This window comes from Lissotriton vulgaris, chromosome 3_1 (genome assembly GCF_964263255.1).
Source record: "Lissotriton vulgaris chromosome 3_1, aLisVul1.2, whole genome shotgun sequence".
Classification (NCBI taxonomy): domain Eukaryota; kingdom Metazoa; phylum Chordata; class Amphibia; order Caudata; family Salamandridae; genus Lissotriton; species Lissotriton vulgaris.
Window position 1 is genome coordinate 106,586,742 of NC_141689.1, and position 26,295 is coordinate 106,613,036.

The 26,295-nt window shown below is 45.3% G+C and overlaps 1 protein-coding gene across 4 annotated transcripts in view; it reads right to left on the reverse strand.

Moving 5' to 3' along the window:
- Positions 1-210: 210 nt before the first annotated feature.
- The window catches only part of LOC147726042 (hepatic lectin-like), a 201,840-nt gene continuing 175,755 nt past the window's right edge, over positions 211-26,295 (reverse strand). For 2 of the 4 annotated variants that reach the window (XM_086960161.1, XM_086960162.1), the window contains exons 6-7: positions 16,248-16,354; positions 211-2,682 (exon numbers count right to left, since the gene is read on the reverse strand). In XM_086960161.1, coding sequence (XP_086816287.1) covers positions 2,553-2,682; positions 16,248-16,354 — 237 coding nt within the window. In that variant the 3' untranslated portion in view covers positions 211-2,552. The remainder of the gene's footprint in view (positions 2,683-16,247; positions 16,355-26,295) is intronic. The other 2 variants (XM_086960164.1, XM_086960163.1) reach the window with 1 other exon arrangement.

The following is a 26,295-nucleotide window of genomic DNA, read 5'->3' on the forward strand; positions in this document are numbered from 1 at the left end:
GAATGTTTGCGATGGGCCTGGGACAGGCTGCGCAGATACTCCGGCGTTACCATATTGCACGTACCTTCCCTGAGACTCGCTAGCAATCCTGCGTTTCCCCCATTGCAGAAAGTTGTCTTGGCTCACCGTGCTGCTCACATGGGCCTTCCCACTGCTGCAGACATTTATCCTGACAACACGTTCTTCTCTCTTCCTGACAGCGCAACCACCCACAATATTTATGTGATTTTTACTTCAAGACACACATCATTATACAATACTCTGTACAATTAGTTTTACAATCTACTGCATTTATAACATCACAATTATATACATTTAGATTCCAACCCAATGCATTTCGAGACTTATGTCTCTTCTTCAGGGGTACAGCTGTGGAAAAAAGAATAAAATGAGACCAATTTTCTTGATGAAATGTTAGATGTCAATATTAGTAACTCCAACCTACATTTCTGTGACCCAATCACCAGCACCTATGTGTAAAACACACCAACTCAAAAACTTACATGAAATCTTTGATGATTCCTAAATGAAACAACTGTAAAAAAAAATCATCATCAGAATATTTAATTAATGACAAAAACCTCTTTAAAGTAATCTTTCCTTAAATAATGATACCAATATTGCTCGAATTTCACAGGATCAGCTGCTCGACAGTTCAGAAAAATTCCACAGACAATAGTGTGGCTGCAATGTTAAGAAAGCCGTTTAAAAAAATTATTCCAAAATAATAGGTACTAAAAGCAACTCTGGATATAGTACTATCAGGTTAGGGCAGAGTGTCGGGTAGCTAACTCTGCATTTCTGCAAGCCTCCCAAACTAATGCAGCCATTGAGTGTGTACACGCATCCAGCTCCCCTTGGAACCTGGAATCAAGGTCATACGCTCTCACCTTGGCCGCCTCCTCCATCAACACCGAGCACGCACGCACTACATGGGGTGAGGACTTGGGAAGGGACCGTTCACCTGAGCAGTGGCTCTATTGCTGCAATCAGACCAAGCGTCTCTTCCCAAATTACAGTCTGTAATTCATATACTTTAAGTATTTGCATAAGCTTTGCTGCACCTCTGTGTCCTTACACAAAATGGGCTTTATTGACAACGACAGATTTGAGCGCTGCGCAGCTCCAGGGGCCTCATTTATGAGAAATGACGCATCGCTGCGTGAAAGCAGCAATGCGTCACTTCTCAGTGCGCACTCCTTGTGACATTCCTGATGCGTCATATTTAATGTATGACGCATCATGTCGCAAGGAGTTACAGATACGTCAGTATTTCTGACATATCTGTAAGCGCAAAAGTGAGGCATTGCTGGAGTGTGTCACAAAAGTAAAGCAACACCAGCAATGCGTCCTTTCACATGGGGCAAGCCATGTGAAAGGGCTTGCGTCAGTCTTACGCCTGCTGTGAGGCAGGCGCAAGATTTTGACGCAACAGCGTCCTAGAAGTGACGCAGTGAAATCTCATAGATTTCACTGCGTCACTTCTACGACCTTTCTTGCGTCAATACGCCCCCTTGCATACATTATACCTGGCGCAGGTATAATGTGGCGCAGGGGTTTACAAAGAGACGCATCTACCTAGATGCGACACTTTGTAAATATGGCGCAACAAGGCGCATTTTTTACACCAATGGTGCGTCACAAAAAGTGACGCACCGGCGGAGTAAAAGTGACGCAAGAGCTCAGAAATGAGGCCCCAGGTGCGGACTACGAATACCTGACTTGGGTGTGTCCCAGGGTGGTGCTTTTCAGGCAGGGGGTATGCACTGTTATTAGCGACATTACTTTTGAGCGTATCACCCCGGACCCTCTGCTGTGCCTCCTGGGTCACATTATGCATGTGTCCGATAACAGCCGCAAGCTGATCACGATGTTGTTGGTGCTTGCTAACCGGAGGGAGGCCATGCACTTGGGCCGCACACGAGCTCCCACAGTTAAAAATTGGTTGGATAACGCAACCCACTGCAAGACACTCCTGGGTGAGTTTTGGGATCAGATGCCTGCACCCTGCGGAGCCCCAGATATTTGGGCCCCTCTTATTTCCAATCTCCAACGCTTGACCACCCCGGACAGCCTAGCAACAACCTCCCCCAGTGCTGCCATGTGAAATGCCCAGGTTGAGGATGATGATCCCACCTCCCCCCTCCGGGAGGGATTGATTGCGCCTCTTCTTCTGAGCCTTGAGAACTATTCAATTGCTGATGGATTGTATCTGTGTATTTCTTATTGCCTTCATGTCTTTGTAACATGTGACACAACCGGAAATGTAGAATTTACTGAACCAATGCTGTAATGCCAAGCTGCAATGTGCTTTGTACCTTTTTGTTAATAAAGGTTTTTGAAAATAAAAAAAAGAACTATATTGCATCTTTCTAGATTGACGAGGCAATTGTAAAAGAGTGATTAATAGAACAATATGTTAGTGCAGTGATCTGTATCTTTACAAATGTATTTGACAAAATAGAACACTTTGGATGTAGGGGTGAGACCTGATCTTTAATAAAGCTGAATCAGCAAAGCACAAACATGATTTATATTCTGATATAATATGCTTAAAGCGGCATTTTGCATATCCATTTATATGTATTGTTACAGTTGCTGTCATTCCATCTGTCCTGGTATCGTATTTCAGCACAATCCTCTTCATCCTTAAAGTTATCAGGTTGGTGTTCTTCCCAAAAACTAGAAAAAAGTAAATAAAGTTATGATTTTTTTTTTTTATTTATAACAATTTCAATGCAAGAAAATATTCAAATTATTTACTGATGCAAATGTAATCAAAAAACAACTTTCTACATCGCTTACACAGAATGAAAAAATATTGGATACAAATTCAATGCAGTGTATGGTACACACAAACAAATGAAGCATGTATTAGACTGAAGGACATCTTTTAAAGTGAACATACTCTTCCTGTGGGGCATCAACTGATCTGATGATTTGTTTTATAGAGGTAGTAACATTGAGTTTCGTGGAAAGCTTAGGTCATGTGATGCCCAGTATTTTGAACCACAGGCAGGCTGCAACAGCAGATGTGCATTACTTTTCATGAATACCAGTAGTCATTTTAGTGACTACTTTAGACTAGAGCAGGGAACGAGGCAAGTCTGTCCCCTGTCACCCTCCATATTCCTCCCTGCAATTGAACCTTTCCTTCACCATCTAAGAAACAACCAAAAGATCACAGGGATACGTTTCAATAATTGCCCTGTCAAGATTACGGCTTATACTGACGAGGTGTTAGTTGTCTCTGGCCTACTGTGGCAACCCAAGTGTTATAAATACCTAGGCCTAGACTTCACAAGAGATCAGATCACCACCCTTCAGGCCAATGCAAATGCTCTACATAAGAAAATCTCTTCGCTGCTAGATGGCTGGTCACCTACATTTTTATCTTGGTAGGGAAGAGCAGAGACATTAAAAATGATGATTACTCCTCTTGTCAATTATGTGGTCAGCCTGCTACTGATGACGTTTTCAAACAGCCTTTTAAACAAGATATATAAGCTTCTAACACGTTCCTTTGGCAAGGTAAGAAACCCAGAATATCTATGAAAAACTCCAATTATCCAAAGAAAAAGGTGGTCTGGGCCTTCCGAACTTTAGGAACTATCAAACTGCATATCTGTGTAAACAGGGTTCTAACTGGCTAATCCTTCAGACTGAATACACACCAGTCTGGATAGACATAGAAAGATCAATCATCCAGAAATAACCTTTACCTGCTCTCCTCACCATGGATATATCTTCCTTACCCCATTTGAAGTATATCTTGCTTAATACCAAAAAGAGCCCTGCTACGACTGGAATTCTTCTCCTCATTAAAAATTAACAAATCCAACTTGACATCGCACTGGAATAACCCGAGATTGAAGGTTGATGGCATAAATCTAGTCAAAGATATTTTTACTGGAAACCTACACGTTAGATTTCTACAAATTCCTAATACTAAAATCTCTCCTCACAATGCGCTCTATTAAAACTTCTGACCCGGCTATACTCCCAAAGATGTTACAACTACTAAAGTCAGGGCACACTGTCTCAAAAATATATGAGCTCCTATCCCCCAAACCTAAAAAATCTCACTTAAAATCTGAGGAAAAATGGGAAACAGAAGCCAACTCTAGCAATATCAAATTTGACTGGGAGAAGATACATACCACCCCCTTCTCGAATACAATTTCCCCAGTATTATCGCAAACCAAACTGATGCTAATAAATAGGACATACTGGACACCTGAAAGAAATGTTAAACTTAATCTCAGGGAAAGCCCACATGCTGGAACTGCAACTCTCATTTTGGTAATCTTGCACAGATGCTCTTTCATTGCCCTACTCTACAAACATTCTGGGATAAGATTTAAGAGTGTATTGGCAATACTTTCAACATAACCCCCAAGAGAATTCTCCTATGCCCTGCTAGGTGTTCTGGGCCCTAAGATCACTGATCTAAACGATTGATACTTGTTAGACCTTATACTTACTTTAGCCTGTAAAATTGTTCCTAACAAGTGGAAAAACTCCAAAGAGGTCTCATTTAGGATGTGGCAGGTATGGTTATCCTTCATCAGAGGAGCAGACAACTTAGCACTCCACGCCTTTCCATGGCATAAATCACACCGGAAACTATGGAAGGCTATGGATGCTCACTCTTTCTCATATAACCCACCGTGAAAGTGCTAATGTATGGTATTGCCCCCCTAACACAAATGCATAATCTGTACCTGCTTGATATAACTGGACTGTATTGCATCGTAGTTTCCTCTAGCACAACCATGGATCTATATTTGCTTGATATGCCTTGTTTGTATAATAAGAAGTATACTATCCAGATGTTGACTTTATGTGCTGTCTCTCTACAGCTTCACTGTACTTAACGTAGCAAGGCACTTGAGTAGCTTATTATTATTATTATTATTACTAATATTATTACTATTATTTTATTTTTATTATAATTTCTTTCTTTCTCCCTCTATTTTTGTTTGATGTCCTTTCGACTTACTTCGTACTTCACATGACTTGACAGCAATGTAACTTTCACAAACTAATTTTTGCATCTAATGTTGCGTGTAGTCTGTTTGAGGGTTTCCTGATCGGGGTGAGAGTGTTGGCGCAGTTGTCGATCCATTGCCTGAGATTGCGGGTGGCAGTGTCGGTATCGGCGGTGTCAGGTGGTGGGTTTCGGGCAAGGGTGGCGATTAGATGGTCTTCGGTGACTTTGCTCCAGCTGTGGCGGGGGTCCGTTGTGTGTAGTCGTGCATGGTGGGTTTCTTGAAGGTGAACTGGATGCAGTGGTGGTCGGTCCGGTGGAGTTCAGTGGTTTGGCTAAAGGTGACGTGGTTGCTGGCGGAAATGATGGGTTCGAGCGTGTGTCCCGTGTTATGGGTGGGAGCCGTGACAACCTGTTTGAGTCAGAGGTTGGCGAGGTTGTCAAGCAGGGTGGTGGAGTTGCTGTCGTTGGTGTTCTCGAGGTGGAAGTTTAGGTCTCCGAGGAGGATGTAGCCTGTGGATGCAAGAGCGTGCGAAGTCTGCGATGGAGTCGCTGAATTGTGGCCGGGGGTGGTGTTGGGGTCAATGTGGATCTGGACGTGCAGGTGTTCGGCAGTGCTGAGGGTGTCATCAGTGTCGTCAGTCGAGATTCTGGTAGAGATTCTGAGGGTGTTCCGGTGGACGATGGCAATTCCTCCTCCTGCTCCATTGGTGCGGTCCCTGTAGGTGATCTTGTAGCTGTCCGGATGGCTTCGGCGATATCGGGTGCCGAGGAGGGGTTCATCCAGGTCTCCGTCAGGAAGGCGACATCCAGGGAGAATGAGTCGAGTAGACCCCAGAGTTTGATGGCGTGCTTGCTGGCGGAGCAGGTGTTGAGTAGTATGCATCTGTGGTGGTTGCGTCCTACCCCGGTGGGCGAGGTGGCTGCTTATAGGCTGGTGAAGCTGCAGCTCCGGCAGGAAAAGGGTCCTTTTGTGTGCTTCAGGGTGGCCAAGAAGCAGGTGTATGATCAGCCGGCGTTGAGTGCGTGGAGGGTGTTGGCGTCGTAGCGGCGTCGGGCGTCGTGGCTCTTGTGTGGACCAGGTGGTGTGGTGCTGGGCGCGGTCCAGGCACGGGCGGGTGCAGACAGGCTTGTGTTAGGCGCACCTTTGGAGCGGCCGCTGGAAGGGAAGGTGGGAAGAAGGAGCAGCTGGGAGGCAGGAGTGGAACACGAATGGTTGAGTGAGCGGGTGGGGCCACAGGGAACGCAGCGGCAGGAAAGGGAAGTGGCAGATCCTAAATTGAATCAGAAAGAGTCCCAGAGGGAGCAGTGAAAAAGTAGAGGGAATACGGTGGAGAAGGAGAGTAATGGGGTTAAAAAGCGTAGAAGTGCAGAAGGTGAAGAAAAAAGTGAAAAAGTGGCAGAAGGGGTAGAATTGAGGCAGAGGGCTGGCGCAAACTCGTGGCAGAAGCGGGGTGAAAGACGGGCGCACTAAGGTGGAGCTGTGCAGTGAGAGAAGCGACCTGCCTGTAACCAGGGTCAAGATGGAGTGGTATGGTTTCACACCTCCTTGATCTCAATTTACCATCTATGTATTAGGGAATTTAATTGAATCCACCACCTGACTTTTATGTGAATTTAGTTGTTCAAAATCAGCATTTTTTAAAAATAGGATTCATCTGACTAAATTTAAAGTTCAGTGGGTCCTACAATCTGACCATTTCTCAGAGATTTGGCACAACGTCTGCTCTGTGATTGGATGGGAAGGATTGCTGAGCTACAAATCTGTTTTCTGTTTGGAATCAGGCCTTTAAGGGTTCAACTCATGGATCACATGACAGGGGCGTTCCGCAGGGATCTACAATTTCACCACCGCTCTTCAATCTATACATGGAACCACTCAATGAAATCTGTATTCAATCAAAAGTCCCATATCACATGTTTGCTGATGATACCCAGCTCTGCATCAAATTCTCAACTCAAGAAGATAGCAGGACTGTGTGGGTGACACTGTTAGGAAAACACAGTGCCGCTGGCACCCAACCAGCTAAAATTGAATGCAATGAAAACCAAATTAATTATTTTCTCCCCACCCCTTCCACTTCCACAAATGCAACCTTGGTCTCTTCACCCCAAATCACTAAACTGCACCCCAACCATTTCTGACTATCTAGGCATCCAACTTGACTGAAATCTAAACATGTGAGCTTACATTCATGCGGCAATCAGAAGTACCAACCTACATCTGCACCTTCTAAAACAATTAAAACCATTCATACCGCTTGATGACCTCAAAACGGCGGTTACATTTCTAGTGCTCTCAAGATTGGACTATGGAAATGCAAACTTCATAGGTCTTCCCAAAATCAGCCTTGTCCCAATGAAAGCAACACTAAATGCAACAGCAAGACTTTTAGCAGTAACACGTCATAATGACCACATTTCCCCATTGCTCAGGACCCTCAACTGGCTCCCAGTTGAAGCTAGGATCCAACTGAAGGTGGCATGCATAACACAAAAAGCAGTGCACAATTCTGGTCCCAAATACTTGGCGAATATGATCAAGCTATCAGGTGGTGGAAGGGATTCAAAAAGTGCCAAATGCCTCATACTACAGCCAGCCTTCACTAGATATGCTCCGAACATAGTCAAGTCAAGTCAAGTCATAAAATTTGTATAGCGCACTACATACCCAGAGGGTTTCAAGGCGCTTAGGAAGGGGAGGAGGATTATTTGTCAAATATCCACGTTTTAAGCTGCTTTCTGAACGCTAGGTGATTCTGGGTGAGGCGAAGGTGAGCGGGGAGTGAGTTCCATGTTTTGGCAGCCAGGTATGAAAAGGATCTGCCTCCCATGGTGGTCTTGTTGATGCGAGGTACAGTGGCGAAGGCTTGGCTGGAAGAGCGAAGTTGGCGGGAGGGGGTGTAGAAGGACAGTCGAGAGTTGAGGCAATCTGGTCCGATGTTGTAGAGTGATTTGTGTGCGTGGGTAAGCAGTCGGAAAGTGATCCTCTTATTGACGGGTAGCCAGTGGAGGTCTTTAAGGTGGCCAGAGATGTGTTCGTTGCGTGGGATGTCTAATATGAGCCTGGCTGAGGCGTTTTGGATTCGTTGTAGTTTCTTCTGGAGTTTAGCGGTGGTACCTGCGTAGAGGGTGTTTCCGTAGTCCAGTCGGCTCGTGACTAGAGCGTGGGTGACTGTTTTCCTTGTTTCGGATGGGATCCAGCGAAATGTTTTTCTGAGCATGCGAAGGATGTTAAAGCAGGAAGAGGATACGGCGCTGACTTGTCTGTTCATTGAGAGTGAGGAATCCAGGATGACGCCAAGGTTTCGTGCATGGTCCGTCGGGATGGGTGCTTTTCTGAGGGCTTCCGGCCACCAGGAGTCGTCCCATGCTGAGGGGGAAGTACCTAGGATGAGGACTTCTGTTTTGTCTGAGTTCAGTTTCAGACGGCTTTGTTTCATCCATTCGGCGACTTCTTTCATTCCTTCGTGTAGGTTAGTTTTAGCGGTGCTGGGGTCCTTGGTGAGAGAAAGGATCAGTTGAGTATCATCCGCGTAGGAGATGATGTTGAGGTTGTGTTGGCGGGCGATGGCCGCGAGGGGGCTCATGTATACGTTGAAGAGGGTGGGACTGAGTGAGGATCCTTGAGGTACTCCGCAGATGATTTCAGAGGCCTCGGACTTGAATGGTGGGAGGCGGACTCTCTGGGTTCTTCCGGTGAGGAACGAGGTGATCCATTCCAGTGCTTTTCCTTGGATTCCGATGTTTCTGAGGCGTTGTAGAAGGGTGATGTGGCAGACTGTGTCGAAGGCTGCAGAGAGGTCGAGGAGGATGAGGGCGACTGTGTCTCCATTGTCCAGTAGAGTTCGAATGTCGTCTGTAGCTGCGATGAGGGCGGTCTCAGTGCTGTGTTTGGCGCGGAAACCAGATTGTGAGGGGTCGAGTGATTTGTTGGCTTCGAGGAAGGCGGCGAGCTGGTTGTTGACAGCTTTCTCGATGACTTTGGCCGGGAATGGAAGAAGCGAGATGGGGCGGTAGTTTTTGAGTTCGGTGGGGTCTGCTGTTGGTTTTTTCAGAAGGGCGGTGAGTTCCGCGTGTTTCCAGTCTTCTGGGAAGGTAGCGGAGTTGAAGGAGCAGTTGATGACGTCTCGGAGGTGCGGAGCTATGACGGAGTCTGCTTTGTTGAAGATGTGGTGAGGGCATGGGTCTGTGGGGGATCCAGAGTGGATGGAGTTCATCAGGCGGATGGTGTCCTCAGTGGAGATTGGGTTCCAGGTGTTAAGGGTGTTTACGGGGGGAAGATGGTCAGCAGATGGTAGGGTGGGTTGGCTTCCGGGTTGGTTGTCAAAGCTGTTGTGAATGTCAGCAATCTTGTTGTGGAAAAAGGAGGCTAGGGAGTCGCAGAGGGTTTGAGAGGGGGTGATGTCGTTGGAGTTGGCCGAGGGGTTGGAAAATTCCTTGACGATGTTGAAGAGCTCCTTGCTGTTGTGGGCGTTGTTGTCAAGTCGATCCTTGAATGCTGTTTTCTTGGCTTTTCGGATCAGTTGGTGGTGAGTACGGGTGGCGCATTTGAAGGCGTCCTTGTTGCTGGTGGATGGGTCTTTTTTCCAGGCCTTTTCAAGGGAGCGGCACAGTTTCTTGGACTTCTTGAGATCATCGTTGAACCATGAGGCCTTCTTGTTGCCAGATTTGTGTTGACGTTTTTTCAGTGGTGCTAAGGTGTCGGCGGTGTTGGATAACCAAAGGGTGAGGTTGGAGGCGGCTTCGTTGGCGTTAGAAGAGAGGGCTGGGGAGGTTCGAAGGAGCGATGTGGAGATCTGGTCGGTGGTTATTTTGTTCCAGTTTCTTTGTAGAGTTGGTTTGAAGTGGATGATGGGTTTCGGCTTGTTGTAGGTGAAGTGAACGCAGCTGTGGTCAGTCCAGAGGAGATTCGTAGTGTGGCTGAAGGAGACATGGTTGCTGGAGGTGAAGATGGGGTCGAGTGTGTGACCTGCGATGTGGGTGGGGGAAGTGACCAGTTGTTTAAGTCCGAGGTTGGCGAGGTTGTCCAAGAGGGTGGCGGAGTTGCGGTCGTTGATCTTTTCAAGGTGGAAGTTGAGGTCTCCCAGAAGGATGTAGTCTTTGGAGGGGAGCGCGTGTGGGGTGATGAAGTCCGTGATGTCTTCACTGAATTTTGCGCGGGGTCCTGGTGGTCTGTAGAGGAGGGTGCCTCTAAGAGTTGTCTTGGGGTCGGTGTGGATCTGGAAGTGAAGGTGTTCAGAGTTAGCGAGGTTGGCGTCGGAGCTGGTAGAGATGCGGATGGATTTTTTATGGACGATAGCGATACCTCCTCCTGTATGGTCGGTGCGGTCTTTGCGTGTGATCTTATAGTCATCAGGGATAGCGATGGCGATGTCAGGGGCGGAGGAAGCGTTCATCCATGTTTCCGTTAGGAAGGCGACGTCGGGAGAGATGGTGTCTAGTAGGTTCCAAAGGTCAATGGCGTGCCTGTGGACCGAGCGGGTGTTGAGAAGGATGCATTGTAGGTGGTTGGGGTCGGGAATCTGTGTTGTGGTCGTAGCGGAGATGTTGTTGGTGCCGCTGAATTTGCAGGAGTAGCATGAGAAAGGTCCATGGGTGTGTCCAGGAGCGGCTTGGACGCAGTTGGGGGCGCGCCCGGTGTTAAGGGCTAGGAGGGCGGCGGCATCGTAGGTAATGCGGGGGGGCTGGGCTGCGCGAGGGGCAGGGGGTCTGGCGCTGGGCGCGGTCCAGGCGCGGACGGGCGTAGACGGGCTTACCTTTGGCGCACCTTCGGCGCAAATTGGGCGCGGTCGCTGCGCGTGAACGCTGCGCGCGGGAACTACTGTCATATATGGATAGTGGAGGGGGAGGGGCGAGGGCGTCTCAGCTGGGAGGCGGGGCGGGCTTGCTACGGAGGACAACAATCATCAAAATGGAGGCGGAGGGGTCTGGGCGCCGATAGCGCTTGGGGAGAACGCAAATGCTGGGAAGAATTAGGCTAAAAATAAACAATGCAGATAGCGCTGGCAAATACACGTGGAAGAAATGCAGAGCGGCGGTCAGAACACACAAATATTAAACTATGACGATAACGCAGGCAGACTAACGTGAAATAAATGCAATTCGGCGGTCAGAGCACACAGAAATAAATAAAGCAGATAGCGCTGGCAAATAAATGTGTAAGTAGTTGTGGGCAAAGAGCTGCAGTAACGATACCACGGCCTCAGGGGAGCGACCACTCTGCTGGGAAGCGGAGATCCACTCCAAACCACTCTCTTCAAAGCTATTATTTCACTCAGGATTTCAAGAAGAAAGTTAAAGACATACTACTTGAAATATTTTTCTAATAATAGAACTATCATGACACTGTTATCCACCTTACTGTATTATGTATCCTATCGCTTTTATACTGAGCTCGTCGAATGTCATGTACAGTGGATGTTGAGTAATAACTGTGTATTATTTAACAACTCTCATCTGCTTGCTTGTTGTACATGCTTGTTGTACAATGCTCTGATACCTTGATGGTTATGTCCCCACTTTATAAACACAATAAATAAAATAAAATAAATGCATGTCGGGCATAAAACCAAAAATTGCAGATATTCTTAGCAACACATTAGTAGGGGTGTACATTATTTGATAAGGCAGTGTGGTAGAGTGAGAAAAACGCTGCTCTCCTCGGTGGTTTGATTACATTGGTTTGGTTATATTACCATCACCTGAGCAATGTGGTATTCATGAACACAGGATATTCTGGGATAGAAGTCCTGTTTTAGTGTCTTCTATTCTGTGCAAGGCTCTCAAAGAGTCTTGCCAAAGGAGATGATGCACGCTATTTGAAAAGTGCTATGTTATTTTATTTATTTATTTGAAGAGTTTTATAAAGGGCGAACATGACCCTTATGGGTATTAGAGTGATGTACAAAGAGTTGAAAGCATGCATACAAACAACATAAAGGCACAAATGATGTAGTTATGTTAAAACACTGTCAAACTAAGGGGGAAACAAACAAGGTCTGGGGATGTTGAGTCAACCCAACCAGTACAGATTCAGAAGGACCATAGCACGAGATAACAATTGAAAGGACAAGCAAAAATACAACACAAACATTGTAAAATAAGTATCACATCTGTAGACTGTGGGCTTGAGAAGGAGTACAGGTTGATGCTGTTAATGATAATTCATGAGTAGCCATTTAACATATTTCTTACATGATGCAGTGGAAGGATTGGACCTTAATTTAGAAGAAAGAGCATTCCAAATTCTTGGAGCAAGTCCGGAGTAGACACAATTGTAAGTTCTTTTCTTTTTGAATTTGGGAGGTTTCAAAATTAGGGTGGAAGTATTTTGTATGATCCGAGCTGAGCCAGATAGTTTAAGCTTTTTCGCCAAGTAACCGGGGTGATGTAATGTATGGCTTTATGCGTCAAGCAAGCTATCTTGAAACGTATCCTAGCTTTGATAGATAGCCAATTTAGTTACATATGGTCGGGGGAAATGTGGTCATGCTTTCTGGCACCCGTGATAACCCTGGATGAGCCGGTTAGAGTGTCTCTGAGCGGGGCCAGGCTAGCTTTTGGAAGACCAGCAAAGGTCGCCAAACGATATTCCAGTCGAGAGATAACCAGGGATTGTACTGCAGGTGCAGGTCTTATGCCTTCAGGGGGAAGGAAAGGCTTGATTTTCTTAAGGGTGTTGAGTTGAAAGTTGGCTCCCCTAATAGTTGCACTGATGTACCCTTGCATATTTAGATATTTGTCCAAGGTCATGCCTACCGATTTTGCGTAGTCAACCACATGAGGGGTGCAGTTAAGTGCAGTGAGTTGTTTAAGCCAGTCAAGGGTAGGTGCAGAGTGGTTTCAGAGGGCAATCAGAAGGAATGCAGTTTTGAGCGTATATCCGGGCTAACCATCTTTGAGTTTGTGAGATTGCATCTTTTAAAGTTTTTATGTCCTCTGGAGAGGAGATCTTCAAGTACAGTTATGTGCCATCCGTGTACATGTGATAATGAATGTTAGAATGGTTAAGAATGTCTGTGAGCGGTTCCATAAAAAGGTTTAAAAGAGTGGACAAGTGTGTGGAACCTTGAGGAACTCCAATCGTGACTTGGGTACTGGTAGCAAGGGAATGGTTAACTCTGATTCTTTGGGTGCATTAAGCAAGAAAGAGGCAAACCAATTAAAGACTGGGCCTGAGAGACCCATCCTCTGTTGAAGAAGCGCAATCAAGTTATCATGTTTGATGGTGTCAAATACTGAGGATAGGTCAAGAAGGATCAGAAGACAAGGAACATTTTGATCAAGGGAACCCAGAGCGTCATCCACAATGTGAGTTAGTGCAGTTTCAGTACTGTGCTCCGCTCTGAAACCCGATTGATAGAGGTCAAGGAGTTGAAATTCCTTTATGTGGTTGCAGAGCTGCGTGTGGACGCATTTCTTGAGCAATTTAGCTAGAGTCATGATGCTGGTGATAGGCCGGAAGTTGTTAGGTCAGATAAATCAGTGTTGGGCTTCTAAGGGATGGGAGTGACTTGCCCCGTCTTGAGAAAATCCGGGATCCCCCCTGCAGAAGAGATTCATGAATGATCCGCGACCAGAGAGGGAGAATGGCCAAATTTAGATCTTTAAAAAACTTACCAGGAAGTGGATCGCTGAAATGGTTGGAGGGTTTTAAGAATGCCATGCCGTGGAGAAACTCTGTGACATCTGGCAGGAGAAAGCAATTCCAAGAGGCGTATATTGGGAGAATAACCAAAGGGTAAAGACACTACCGACAGTTCCGCATGCTCAGATAATAATGCGGAGTAGTTCTGAGACCGCAAAATGGAAGTGTCAGGTTGCAGCTTGAGTTACATTTTTCTTGATACTCTACAAAAAGGGTCGACAAATGTTTTTATTCAACCTATAATGTAAATAAGGTTAATATAAAATAATTTTGGAGGAATACATTGAGGATGGAATGTTTATGTTTATCCTTTTCTGAATTTGATAACAAGTAATAGTTTTAAGGTCGATGTAAATAATGACTAATCTAATCTACTGTTTCTTTTTCTGTATTGTTGAACAAAATCACAGTCACCTAACTTTTAAATACTAATATATCACCCCTAAGTAGGCCTTATCGCCTGTAAGTCCTGTTACATGGAATTTAGAAGTAGGACATATAGACATGCAATGTTACACATGACCTTACCGTGACTAGGGGCCAAAAGCTATTTTCAAGGCTCGATGTTCTACTGGAAAATACTGTGATATATTATTAAATTGCATAATGCTATCTTGGGGGAAAGGGTAAAAGGCACCATCTAGGAATGCAATTTAGAGACTATTTGTAATATTTAATAATTGTTTAATTTACTGGTGAAGTCGTAGTTTTGATAAACATTAAGGAAAAGGTAATTTTAGAAAGTGTAATCATCAAAAGGAGCTAGCTTCTTCGATAATGTACGTGTTATGTGTGTCTGGTTGGGAAAAAAGTATTGCTTTTTTAGAAGGCCCTCACCCGCCAACCTAGTTGGTGGCATGCTTCATCATCAGGCCCCACTGAGGCACCGAGTGTGCCTCAGGTGTGCTTCGATGCCTGATTACAGCGGAGCAGGTTGTGTTAAGTGAGTGTGCAGTGATGGTGTTTAGAGTGGGGTTTTAAATTGCTGTCCTAGAGGTCCCAATTGGTTAATTTATTGGCGGGCTCCAGGCAGGGTTAAAAAAAGGCTTTGGGACGTGGTAGGAGAGACTTATGGTCTCCCACGTCCAGTGTGGTCAACTAGTTTTAGCCAGGCCTTTAGTTATAACTGGTTTTCGCCAGGACCTATGTGTGAGGGGGTGGAACAGGGGACTAACTTGTTTTAAGCACCCTATGTGAAGCATAAGCTAAGGTGCTGTCATTGTAAGAGGAGGTTTTCCTCTCAGTTTGTACCTGTGGAAAAAGGGAGGGGACAAACACAGACACATAATATGTGAAAACACGCTAGTTTTGAGGCACACAATTGGTGGTGGCGTACCCTGATGGGTAAGTAGTGAGCGAACCAACTGACAGTGAAATGCGGTATTGTCGGCTGGTGTAGTATTGGCCGAGTGGTAGTACTATGCGTTAGAGGTGCTAGTACCTAAAGGCGAAAAGGCAAAATGCTTTGGTGACCAAGGCAAAAAGGATAAAAAGTGAGAGCTTACTTCCTAACTTCAAGGGACAAACATCATGAGTCTCTGGCGGGGATCTGAGATTCCTATGCACTCTGGGGTGGTAGAGGGAGAAAGATTTAACTGAGCAGTTGTGGAGAGAAAGGCTCCCTGCTGAACTACCTCTGGTATCCTCTACCCTATTAATAAGGGAGGAGTCTGGAGTCAACCAAACAAACATGCTGGTGCCAGGCATACAGGTGGCATTCCCAGTACCCTACTCATAATACTGCTGGACTGAAAAAAGATCAGAATTGGACTGAACCTGATGTCTGAGACCTGAGAAGTGTCCTAAAGGACTGGACTTGCTTTCCTTCTTGTACCAAAGACAAAGAAGTGGACCCCAAAGATCATAAAGCTGACCTCCAGTTCAAGCTAAATGAACTAAACAAGCTACATGAGGCCTTTTCTGCAGCTACCTAGCAGACCAGTTCTGATTGAATCTTCCCTGGACCAGCTAGTGGCTACTGATAGAGTGAGACTTGACACCCAAGTGCTGTTTCTGAGTGTCTCAACTGCAGATAAGGATTACAGAAGTGGTCTCGCAGCTGTTATAAAAGGAAATTAATTCTCAGTGTAAAATTCCTTAAAACACTTCTGTTGCAAAAACTTGGTTGCAGTGATGTCTCATTCAAGATCGCGGTAGCTGTGGACAAGGATGCCACAAAGTGAAAGTAAAACTACACTAAAATATCCCAAGACTTAGTGGTTGAGGCCATCTTGAACCTTGAGTATAAAAGAAGAAAGCACAATGAATCGGCACGCTTCCCAAACTTGCAACTGGAGTCTTGGAAAACCTGAAGTTTTTGGAGGCGTATGTTCTTCACGTTCTCTTAGATGTCTGCTTCTCTCGACACTAACACTGGATTCCCTTCTGAACATTTGGTTCTATCCTCTTTCTTTTCCTTTCTTTCTCTAGAAATAACACCTTTTTGACATTGATATTTTTAAATGTATTGCCTCAGAGTAGGTGTTAAGGTGCTTTTGCTTATGGGATTCCTTATCACCATTAGAGTTACCTGTATATTTTTTTCATTGATGACCTGTTACTCAACAATAGCACATAACTGGAATAATCTATAAATAACATATATACCTTATACTTTGGTTGAATTCTGAGCCATCAACAAATCTCCAAATTTTTTCAGACTTTGTAAGTCCCAACCAGTAGCTGCCAGGTTCTATAGTTGAGGATAGGTAGCCCTACAAAACAAAGTTTATATATTTATGTAATGGCGGTGACATGAAGTGTAGACCAATAAAATGATAGCAACTGCACTAATAAACATACACTCACACATTTATTACTATAGTGCAAAAGACAAATTAAAATTTAAAAAAACATGGTGTACAGCCTTATAGACTGCATTTTACAAGGTGTCCCTTCCTGAATAAAAACAATCTTAACAGGCTGTTTGCTCTATCCTTGTGTGCTGCAGAATGCAGCACACGTGGAAAGAGCAATATACGAGGAGAAATAAGATATTTCTCCTCGTATCACCTGTTTAAGACTAGGTATTTCCTGGTCTTATTTTTGGTGCTGCCCCATACCTTGCTGCAGGAATGGGGGTATTATTTACAAGGCTGCATTAAGCCATGTATAAGTGGCTTAATGCCCCTTGTAAATAATGTGAAGGAGTTAACGCCACCAGAACATCATTAAAAGTGACGTTCTGTTGGTGTTAAGTCCTTGCACGTATGCCCCTTTGTTACCCTCATAACCTACAGTTCAATCATGTCACAGTTCCACTTTAATACTAATTTACCAGTAAGGGAATGTGGAGCCACTATTGAGTTGTCATAACTGATTTTGGGTCATTCTCTTTGAAATTTGTGTTTCTGGCTTTTTCTCAGACAAACCCTTTGTGCTAGGTGACGGTGACGGCTCTCACAGCAGTAGCAAAAGTGCTAGCTCCAAACAGAAGTATCCAAAACAAGGACACAGTGAAGCATGAAATCTCAACCTCAAGTTGTCATCAGCTATCCTGAGCAGCCATCAGGGACAGACAAAAGGACAGGACCGATTTGAAACATTGGCACTTTTCCCAAGAGGAACCTACGATCTACCCCTCACTTCTACCATCTACCCAATGCCATCACTCATGAAGGAGTAATCAGAAGCCCTTTGCTAAAAAAGGACCTCACATAATGTTACTGGGTAGCCTTTTGTCCATTCTCCCTCACTTCAGTCATGGGTCTCCACCCTCCATCCACATGGATGCCGTCAGTACACGCCCACTGTGTAGGGATGACGTATCTGCTCTCCATCACATCATGCAAAATGTACTGGTCCATGCACTTAGACGTTCATCACAGAACAGTCTTACTACTATGCACTTGCAACTGCACATACACACTCAATGAATCGCAGCACAAAGATCTGGGGTCACACAGAATGCCTCTTTGGGCCATCTGAGATGGTCTATCTGGAGTCTTGATTGCCCCCTCCTATGCTCATCAGAGCCTTCTTGTGATCCTGCGCTCCCCTTTGCTGATTGCCATAGCCCTTTGACCCCTTTGTTAGCCATCAACCATTTGCACTTCCAAAACCATTTCTGCCATCCTTTACAGACCACACTTATCTTCACCTATCCACCTTTAAATTCCTCTACCAGGTTTCAGTCCCTCTGCCCTCAGAGTACGATGCCAGCATCAGACCATGAATTTTACACTCATAGGTCAGAGTGTCACTTTGCATGTTCTGATTTTCAGCATTAACTTACTAGTTCTAAACGTGAACTGAAAAGTTGGAAATTTGTTTGGGGTGGCAGCCTAAGAAGCATGAAAAGGAACCATTTAAAAAAGGGATCTCGAAGAATCACATAGCTGTCCTCCTGCTTCCGGTGTTCTTGCTACTCTTCCAGGTTGTTCTGTGCATTTAGGTCCTGGTCCTCAACTAGTCCTGTTGTAAGTCTGACTTTTCTGGAATATATGCTCATCCTTGCCCGAACTAGTTCTGGTCAACCAGGCATTGGTTCCCTGAATCTGGTGCTCCTGATTGTAGTTGTTACTTACCCTCATCTTCCTGACCTTGATCCTGGCTCATCCTTGTAATAGCCCTTCCTGGGCATCCTGAATCTGGTACTTCTGATCCTTACCCTGATCCTGCTGGTCTGATGTGTCCTTATCCACCTCGCCCTGTTGTCCTGGTTCTCCTGGTGCTGACACTCCTTGGGGCATATTTACAAGATTCTGATGCTGTGCTGAGCAGTCCCCTTGCCGCACTGAGCTGCGCCCGAGGGACAGGGCAGGAATATGCCGCATTTAAGTAATACCCTGCATTCCTGTCCTTTTCCCCTGTGCAGGCACTGGCGTGGTGCAAGGGTGCCTGGGTTGTAGGAAGAATTGTTTTTTTGAATAAAGGAGCACCTTACTGCAAATAAACAATCCATAGAGGCGTTCCCCTCTTGTTATGTGTGCTGCCGAATGCAGCTAACATGGAAATGGGAAATAATGAGGAAAAATAAAATATTTCTCCTTGTTACGCCTCACCTGGGGAGGCGTATCTTTTTGACGCATTCCCATGTTTACCAGGTTTGGTAAATCTGGGAATGCGTAAAAAATATTTGGATTTGCGTGGGATCACCCACCGCAATGCCCATGGAACACCTCCTTTTCTCGGAGTAAGGCAAAACATCAATTTGCGCTGTGTTGCCTTACTCCAGAGTTATGAAGTCATTCAAAGCCACGCAATGTTGCTCTGCGCTGCTTCATAAGTCCAACTTAGAGGCTTGAGTCACACATGTACAACTTAGCATGGAGCAAACGTGATGCAAGCCTCCCATACATATGCTCCTTAGTCTTTTGAGTTTGGGATTCTCCTTGCCCTAGTCTTGGTGGTCCACCTGATACTGTGTTCAGTGATCTTGGTCCTTCTTATTAGGTCTTCTTGGGCAGAGTCTGGTAATTTTGGCACTGGTCTGGTGCTATTAGTTCTTGTGGCTCATGTTTTCCTGGGCCCTTGATCCTTCCTAGCGTGGTTCCAATACCCCAGTTGCTAGTGCTTCAGCTCCACTTGAAACTTCAGAACCTGGTCACGTTGGTTCTGACCTTCCTGCTCCTCTTAGCCCTGTTCCTGCATATTATGGTCTTTCTAGTCTACCTAACTCTTCTATTCTTAGCCATCCAGATTGGTAATGGATACTTCCATCCTAGCCTTCCTTGTCCTGTTCTTCCTTTTTCTTCTCGTCCTGGTCCTGCTTTTCCTGGTATGCCAGTCTCTGATACTCCTGGGCCTCTGTAGCTTTAACTTCCTTTTCCCCTTGCTTGTGGTCCCACTGGTCCTCCTTGCCATGGTTCTCTTAGCTCCAGTGCTGTTGGTTCTGGTTGCCTGGCCAGCTCCTCGTTATTTTTCAGCTCCTGTGCTCCTAGTCTTGGGCATTCTCATTCTGGTTAGCCTAGCAATGGTCTTCCTACCCCTAGACCTCACAGTCTGGGTTCTCGTCCTGGTTTTGTGCCCACTAGACTTGATCATTTTAATTTCTGGTTCTCCTTGTTTGGATCTTTGTATACCTAATCCTCTTGGTACTCGTCCTCCTGGCCATCTTCGTCCTTTCAGACCCCTTCTTCTAAATCTTACTTTTTTTAGGAGGCTGGTCCTCTATATTGTGTACTAAAATGAAGTACACTGAGAGTCTTACTGGTATACAGAGGCTAAGTACATAATATTAATGCTCTTTTTGTGATAGTGTGAGTGAGCAGTTAGGGTTATCAGAGGGTAGTGTTAAGCATTTGTTGTACACACAGAGGCAATAAATGAGGCACACTCAAGACCAATTTGAAAATGATTACATCAATTTTTTATTTAATTCTTCAGACAACGAACTTAGTTCTAAGGTAAGTACTTTTAAGTACGATTTTTCAAAGTTTGTAAAGAAATCACTGTTGTGCGCAATTATACACAATAGAAGTCAATGGGAGAAATTAGGAAAAAGCATATAAAATCACAGTGTGTGTTCTCGAGGTTCACCTTCTGGATTTAGGTAAGTTGCAAGGCCATGTCTAATGTTCCATTAGCGGAAGATCTGGAGCGTCCCGGATTCAAATGGGAGCAGGGTGCTGAGGTCTTTGGGAGCAGGCACGCTATGAAGAATGGGGCCACCTAAAAAACACACTGCACAGAGGGACTTAATGTTTAGTCTTCAGAAAGCAGAATTTTCTTCTGTTTCCCTGCACACAAATATGCATGCAGGGGAACAGATGAAAATGTTGCTCTCATAAAAGGAGCTGCTAATTCAAGCAGCTCCCTTCTTGCGGGAGCAATTCCAGCTCCCCCAGGAGTCGAGATCCAACTGGGACCACAGTGCCTTGAGGCTTCCCATGCAGTCCCGTAGCATGGGAGACTTGAGGGCATCCAGGAGACATGACCGGGCCCGGGTTTAGGGCACCGGAGCCAAAATCAGCCCTGCGAGGGGGGGGCACATTGCCTTCCTCCCCTATTGCATAATGGCGGGCCTGGCAGATGGGGTCCCCGAGCCCAAATAGGCCCAATTAAAATATATTTTCTTAAAGGCTGGGCCCGGGAGATGATGGCTGTGCAGCTCCCCTCCCCAATGAGTCATGGCCAGGGCTTTGGGGATGGGGTCCCTGGGGTCATATGTGTCCAGGGAGGACGGCTGCGCAGCCCTCACTTTCACTTTAAAATATGGATTTGGCCCTGAAAAGTTGGTGATCCCCATTTTCCGCGGGTCCTTGCAGCCCCCTTAAAATATTTTACAACAAAAGATCCAGGGCTGTGGTTGTCCCCGATGCCCAGGATTTCCGTGTGCCCCCCGCAATCATCTAAACATAAGGCCCAGGAGGTGATGGTTCCTGGGGCAAAGCCATGCCCATGTAGGGGGGCCCTATGCGCACTACTGGTTGTGTGATGAAGTCCCTTTGGCTGATGAGAGTCATTGGGGACAAGAAACCCTATTGCTTCTACAAGTAAATCCCCCACAGCTGGATTTCTGAGATGTTGTCAAAGGCCCTGTCCCTTTCTGAACCACTGTTCAAATGGGCCTGATGGCGCACTACAGGTTGGGGGATGAAATACCCTTGGCTGCTGAGGGTTGTTGAGGGCCAAGAACTCCTATTGTTACCACAAGTAAGCCTCCCACGGTAGGATTGCTGATAAGTCATTGGAGGCCCCGCCCACTTTCTCAACCATTCTGCAAAGGGCTCTTCTGGCGAACCTCTGGTAGGGCGATAAAGTCCACTTGGGCTGCTGAGGGTTTTAGGGGCCAAGAACCCCTATTGTTGCGAAAAGTAAGTCCCCCACAGCGGGATTGCTGAGATGTCAGATGCCACGCCCCCTTTCTCAACCACTCTACAAAGGGGCGTCCTGGTGCACTACTGGTAGGGGGATGATTTCCCCTTGGCTGTTTAGGGCTATTGCTAACCAAGAACCCCTACTGTCACAAATAAGTCACCCACAGTGGGATTGCAGATACGTCATCTGAGGCCCTGACTAATTTCTCAATGACTATGCATAGGGGTCTCCTGATGCACTACAGGTTGCAGCCATGGTCACTTGCGCTCAATCTTGCCTACCTGCAACACAGAAAATTCCTTTCCATTACAGAGTGCGGAATTTATTGGTAACTCCGCAGAATGTAGAGTTGCTGAATTCTCTCAGTTCCGTGAGTTGTGTGTAATTTTATGCCCAGGCTTTAAAAAAAACAAAGGTTACAAGGACATTATAGTTAGGAATAAGAATTAAACAAATTCAATTTAAAAAAAAACTTAAAAAATCACAAAAAAACTAAAGGTTACAGGGATGTTATAGTCAGGAAATAGAATAAAAAACCTTAGAAATTCACAGGATAAAACAAAGGTTACAGGGACGTTATAGTTAGGGATAGAATTTTAAGAAATTTAGAAATTCATTGAAAAAAGCAAAGGCTACAGGTTGATTATAGTGAGACTCAGGTTTCACTTGTAGAAAACCATAGAATTCAGCAGTTATAGTTACTGCTTATGACTGCACATATTACATCACTCATGATATGGTCAGTGACATCACTGATGATATCTCAAATTACATCACTGATATCTTCTACAGACCCACTCACACAACCACTCACACCCCTATACAACCTCTCATACACCCACTCACACACCCACACAAGCACTCACATACCCATTCGCAGAGCCATACAAGTACTCATACTACCACTCACTCATCCATTTATCAACTCACACACCTACTCACTCATTCATATTGCCACTCATACAACCACTCACTCAACCATACACCTATGTATACAACTATTCACTCACCCATACAGCACTAAGAAAGCCACACACTCACCAATGCAGCTACTCACACACCCACTTACTCACCCATCCAGCCTCTCAAAACTGCCACTCTCTCACCCATACAAGTACTCATACCAATCACTCCCCCACACAACCACTTACATACCCACTCAAACAAACATATAGGCACTCACACCTCTGCCCACTCACCCATACAGTCATTCACTCAGACACTCAATTTCCAATACATTAACTCATACACCAACTCACTTAATCAAACACCCACTCCAACAGTCTCTCACTCACCCATACAGCCACTAACACACCCAGTAACTCACTCATGCAGCCCTTCAGACACCCACACACTCAACCAATCAGCAACTCACTCACCCATACAGTCACGCACACAGCCACTCAATCACCCATACAGCCATTGACGCATCCACTGACTCACATATACACCCCATAAATAAACAACATGGTCTCCTGTGCTTGTTTACACCATAGCCTCTGGGTGGGCCAGGTTCTGGGGGCTTGTGGGCATAAGAAAAGGAGGGGTTGCACAGGGCCCCCCTCATAAGGCCATTGTAACCCCAGGGATACCACCTCCTCTGGGCTTTATTTAATATATTAGAGGGAGGTGCACTGACCCCCCTTCCATTGGTGTAATTGAGTACCAGGGACCACCACCTGCCTGGGGCTTTATTTTATCAATGGAAAGCAGCCGTGCAGACCCCCCTCCTGGGGCTTTACAGTCCCTTGGGGACCACCACCTTCCCGGTGCTAAATTTACAGATTAGCAGGGGGGCCACGTGGACCCACTGGTCCACGGGGACCACCACCTTCCCAGGGCCTATTAAGCAAATTATACTATACTATACTATAAATTTAAATTACCTATGCGGAATTTATGCGGTAAAGTTCAATAAGAATAACTCAGTCAAAAATAAGAGACAGAATCCGTGGTATTTGAGGTTTTAAAAGGGGTTTTATTCCTTAAAAAGGAATTGGTTCGAACCAGGCAATCATGTTCCATCACCACGAAGGTTCAGGAAGGGATAGACAATACTTTATTGACAGGTTATCATATATATAGTAAATGCATTACAGTAAAGTCAGATGTACACGGAGGTGTGTGCTAGACAACGTCACATGAAACGTATCACAAGTGGGTGGATCCATAAGAGAATCCTGCAGTGTCAGCAGAAATATGTGGCAGAGATGCGCGTGCAGCAGCATGACGTGTGATTGACGTGGAACTGGAGGGTGAAGGGGACTTGACATTTAGCCCTACATGAGGAGACAGAAGTCTGGAGTGTCAGAACAACCTAATCCCAAATCATATCTAACATCTGGTGTTTGAGGAACTGCATTATCTAGAAGGAAAGGTCTCTCGGGCAGAGGCTATTCTATACTGACTTCTAGTGCGTGCATATGCGACTACGTGTCTACATGAGATGCGAGGGGCCATGGGCCTACCATGGTAACGGGAGCTATGAATTACTTGCATGGAGACAGTGAGGCCGGGCCCTTTGCTCTGCAGCTGGGAAGGATGTTTTCCTAAACTACTAGACAGGAATGTATTTTCGAGGAGCGGAGCAGATAACTTGAAGGTTGAATACAGTCTTGGCAGGCAAGGCAGGCCGAGCCAGGCACCGCTCGCCGCGCAGGGAGTAAGTCAAGGGTCAGGAAGCAGCAGGCTGCGGCTTTCAGAGACAGAAGGCAGAAAGAGGCTTGATGGCAGAAATCAGGGCCTAACTCGCCAGAGCTAGAAACGTGAAAGTGTACCATATAAAGACGTTGGCAAGGCACACTTAGGAACGGAATATCTGACGCATTCATGGTGGATCTGAAAGGAGACATGTTAACGTTGGACGCAAATGTATTTGCGTCTTCATAGCTGGAAGAGGAGGGAACATACATGTACTTAAAGCACGCACATGGAGCCGGTGGGGTCTACGATAGGGGACACAACTGACCATAAAATTCATATTACCTCAGGAGGTATGCACCAGGCCCCCCTCCCCAGGCTGATTTCAGGCCTGGGGACCCTATCCCCAGAGGCCCGCCATGTCTGCCTGGGTGCCCTGCCTGGGTCCTCAGGGCACCCAGTGTGCTTTGATAGGGACCGCAGGAGGAGCCTGAATGCTTCCTGGTCCCATGCGCCCCCCTCCTTTTCTTTCTTTTTGCCCACGTGTCACTCACCGGAAATTGCTCTCCCCAGGGGCTGCAGTGTAAACAAGCGCAGGAGACCACACTTGTTTTTTTTCTCCAAATTTTCTGTGATTTTGCAGCAAAATTGGAAAACAATTGTTTTAACCCTCCACGAAGTCCCGGTAGGACCCCACCACCAGACCTAGGGTGTTAGGGCAATCCTACCTTGCCCCCTTTTCTGTATTTTTAATATTGCTTTTGAGACTCAGTGGAGTCCCAGTCCCAAAATGGCTGCCAACACTTACTGGTTCATCACTGGACCTATAAGATCGTGGAGTATATGTGCACCTAAATATACAAATTAATTTTTGTGTTTAATATCTCTAAAACTACTGAACGGATTTACACCAAATCACAAAATGCATGCTTTCTGGACCAAGAGATGGCTTTCTGCCAAATGTATTGTAATTCCGTCCAGGATTTGGGACTGTGGTTGTGTTCAAAATCCCAATGGGAATTAACACAGAGAAATTGTGTTATGGGACCTCTCTTTTTCTCCATCTCCGCTTGACGGATCACCCCGAAACTGTCAACACTTTGATGGTGGTGGTGCTGTTTTCTCTGGCAATTGGCTTGGAGTTAAATGAGCTTCCTGTGCAGCTGCAACATTTCCCAACGGCCTGTGAAAAAAAGGCTTGAGGCTTCAAAACGCATAAGGCAGAGCAGAAATGTACGGCAAGTGTGTTTTCAATCTAAGGCCATTGATGAGAACATATATATATATATATATATATATATATATATATTTCGAACCAGTACTCCTTCCACTTCCACCAGAGGACCCCCGGCGGCGAAGAGAGAGACACGAACCACTTCCGATTTCAGGCAAGATGTTTTAATTGACCAAACAGCAGTCGACAGATGACGCGTTTCGGGCTCAGGCGCCCTTGTTCACATAAAGGCTGTGTGTAATAGATGCCATTTTTAAATAAAATGCCCTTCCCACTAAGGTCACATGTTCACAGAACAAACCAACGGACATAGCAGAAAGACTTAATGGTGTGTTATGCATCAGTGAACTAACGCTGTTCCATCAAAACTAAATTCATTTTTTTAAAAAAAGCTTTGATTACAAAATATATACATTGAGGAATTCATTTGTAATATTAGGGCGTTAGTGGTTATGAAATTATAATTAGTACAATTTCAAAAGTACTTAATGCAATAATAGCATTATACCAGCATTCCTGGATAAATCCAAACACACCAAAAAACTGCTATAATTCACTTATAACTGCTTAAATGCATGTTGTTATAATCCGAGTTGTGACTTCTGTGACAAAAAGGAAAGAAGGGATATATACAAGGCTAAGTGCATGAAGAAGCTGCATTATTGGATTTCTCTGCAGAACATAGAAACCCAGTGTAAATAATAAGTTACGTGAAAAATGTGTTAAACCAAGTGAGAAGATACAATAGTATCTATCACCCTAACCTCGACTAATACGAGACATGATACAGTATCTCTACCATAGTGACAAAAAGTGAGGTGAAAAGAATATGTAAAATTGGTTATCATAATTCATATACCCAAGGACAATTTATGTCTGTAATATGGTCATGAATATGACTAAACACATTCTATAAATCGGAAGATATTAACACGATTTACTTTAAGATATACATTCAAATTCCAATCCAAATGATGTACAGTATGTTACACAATACGTGTGGGGGCTGCACACAGAGTA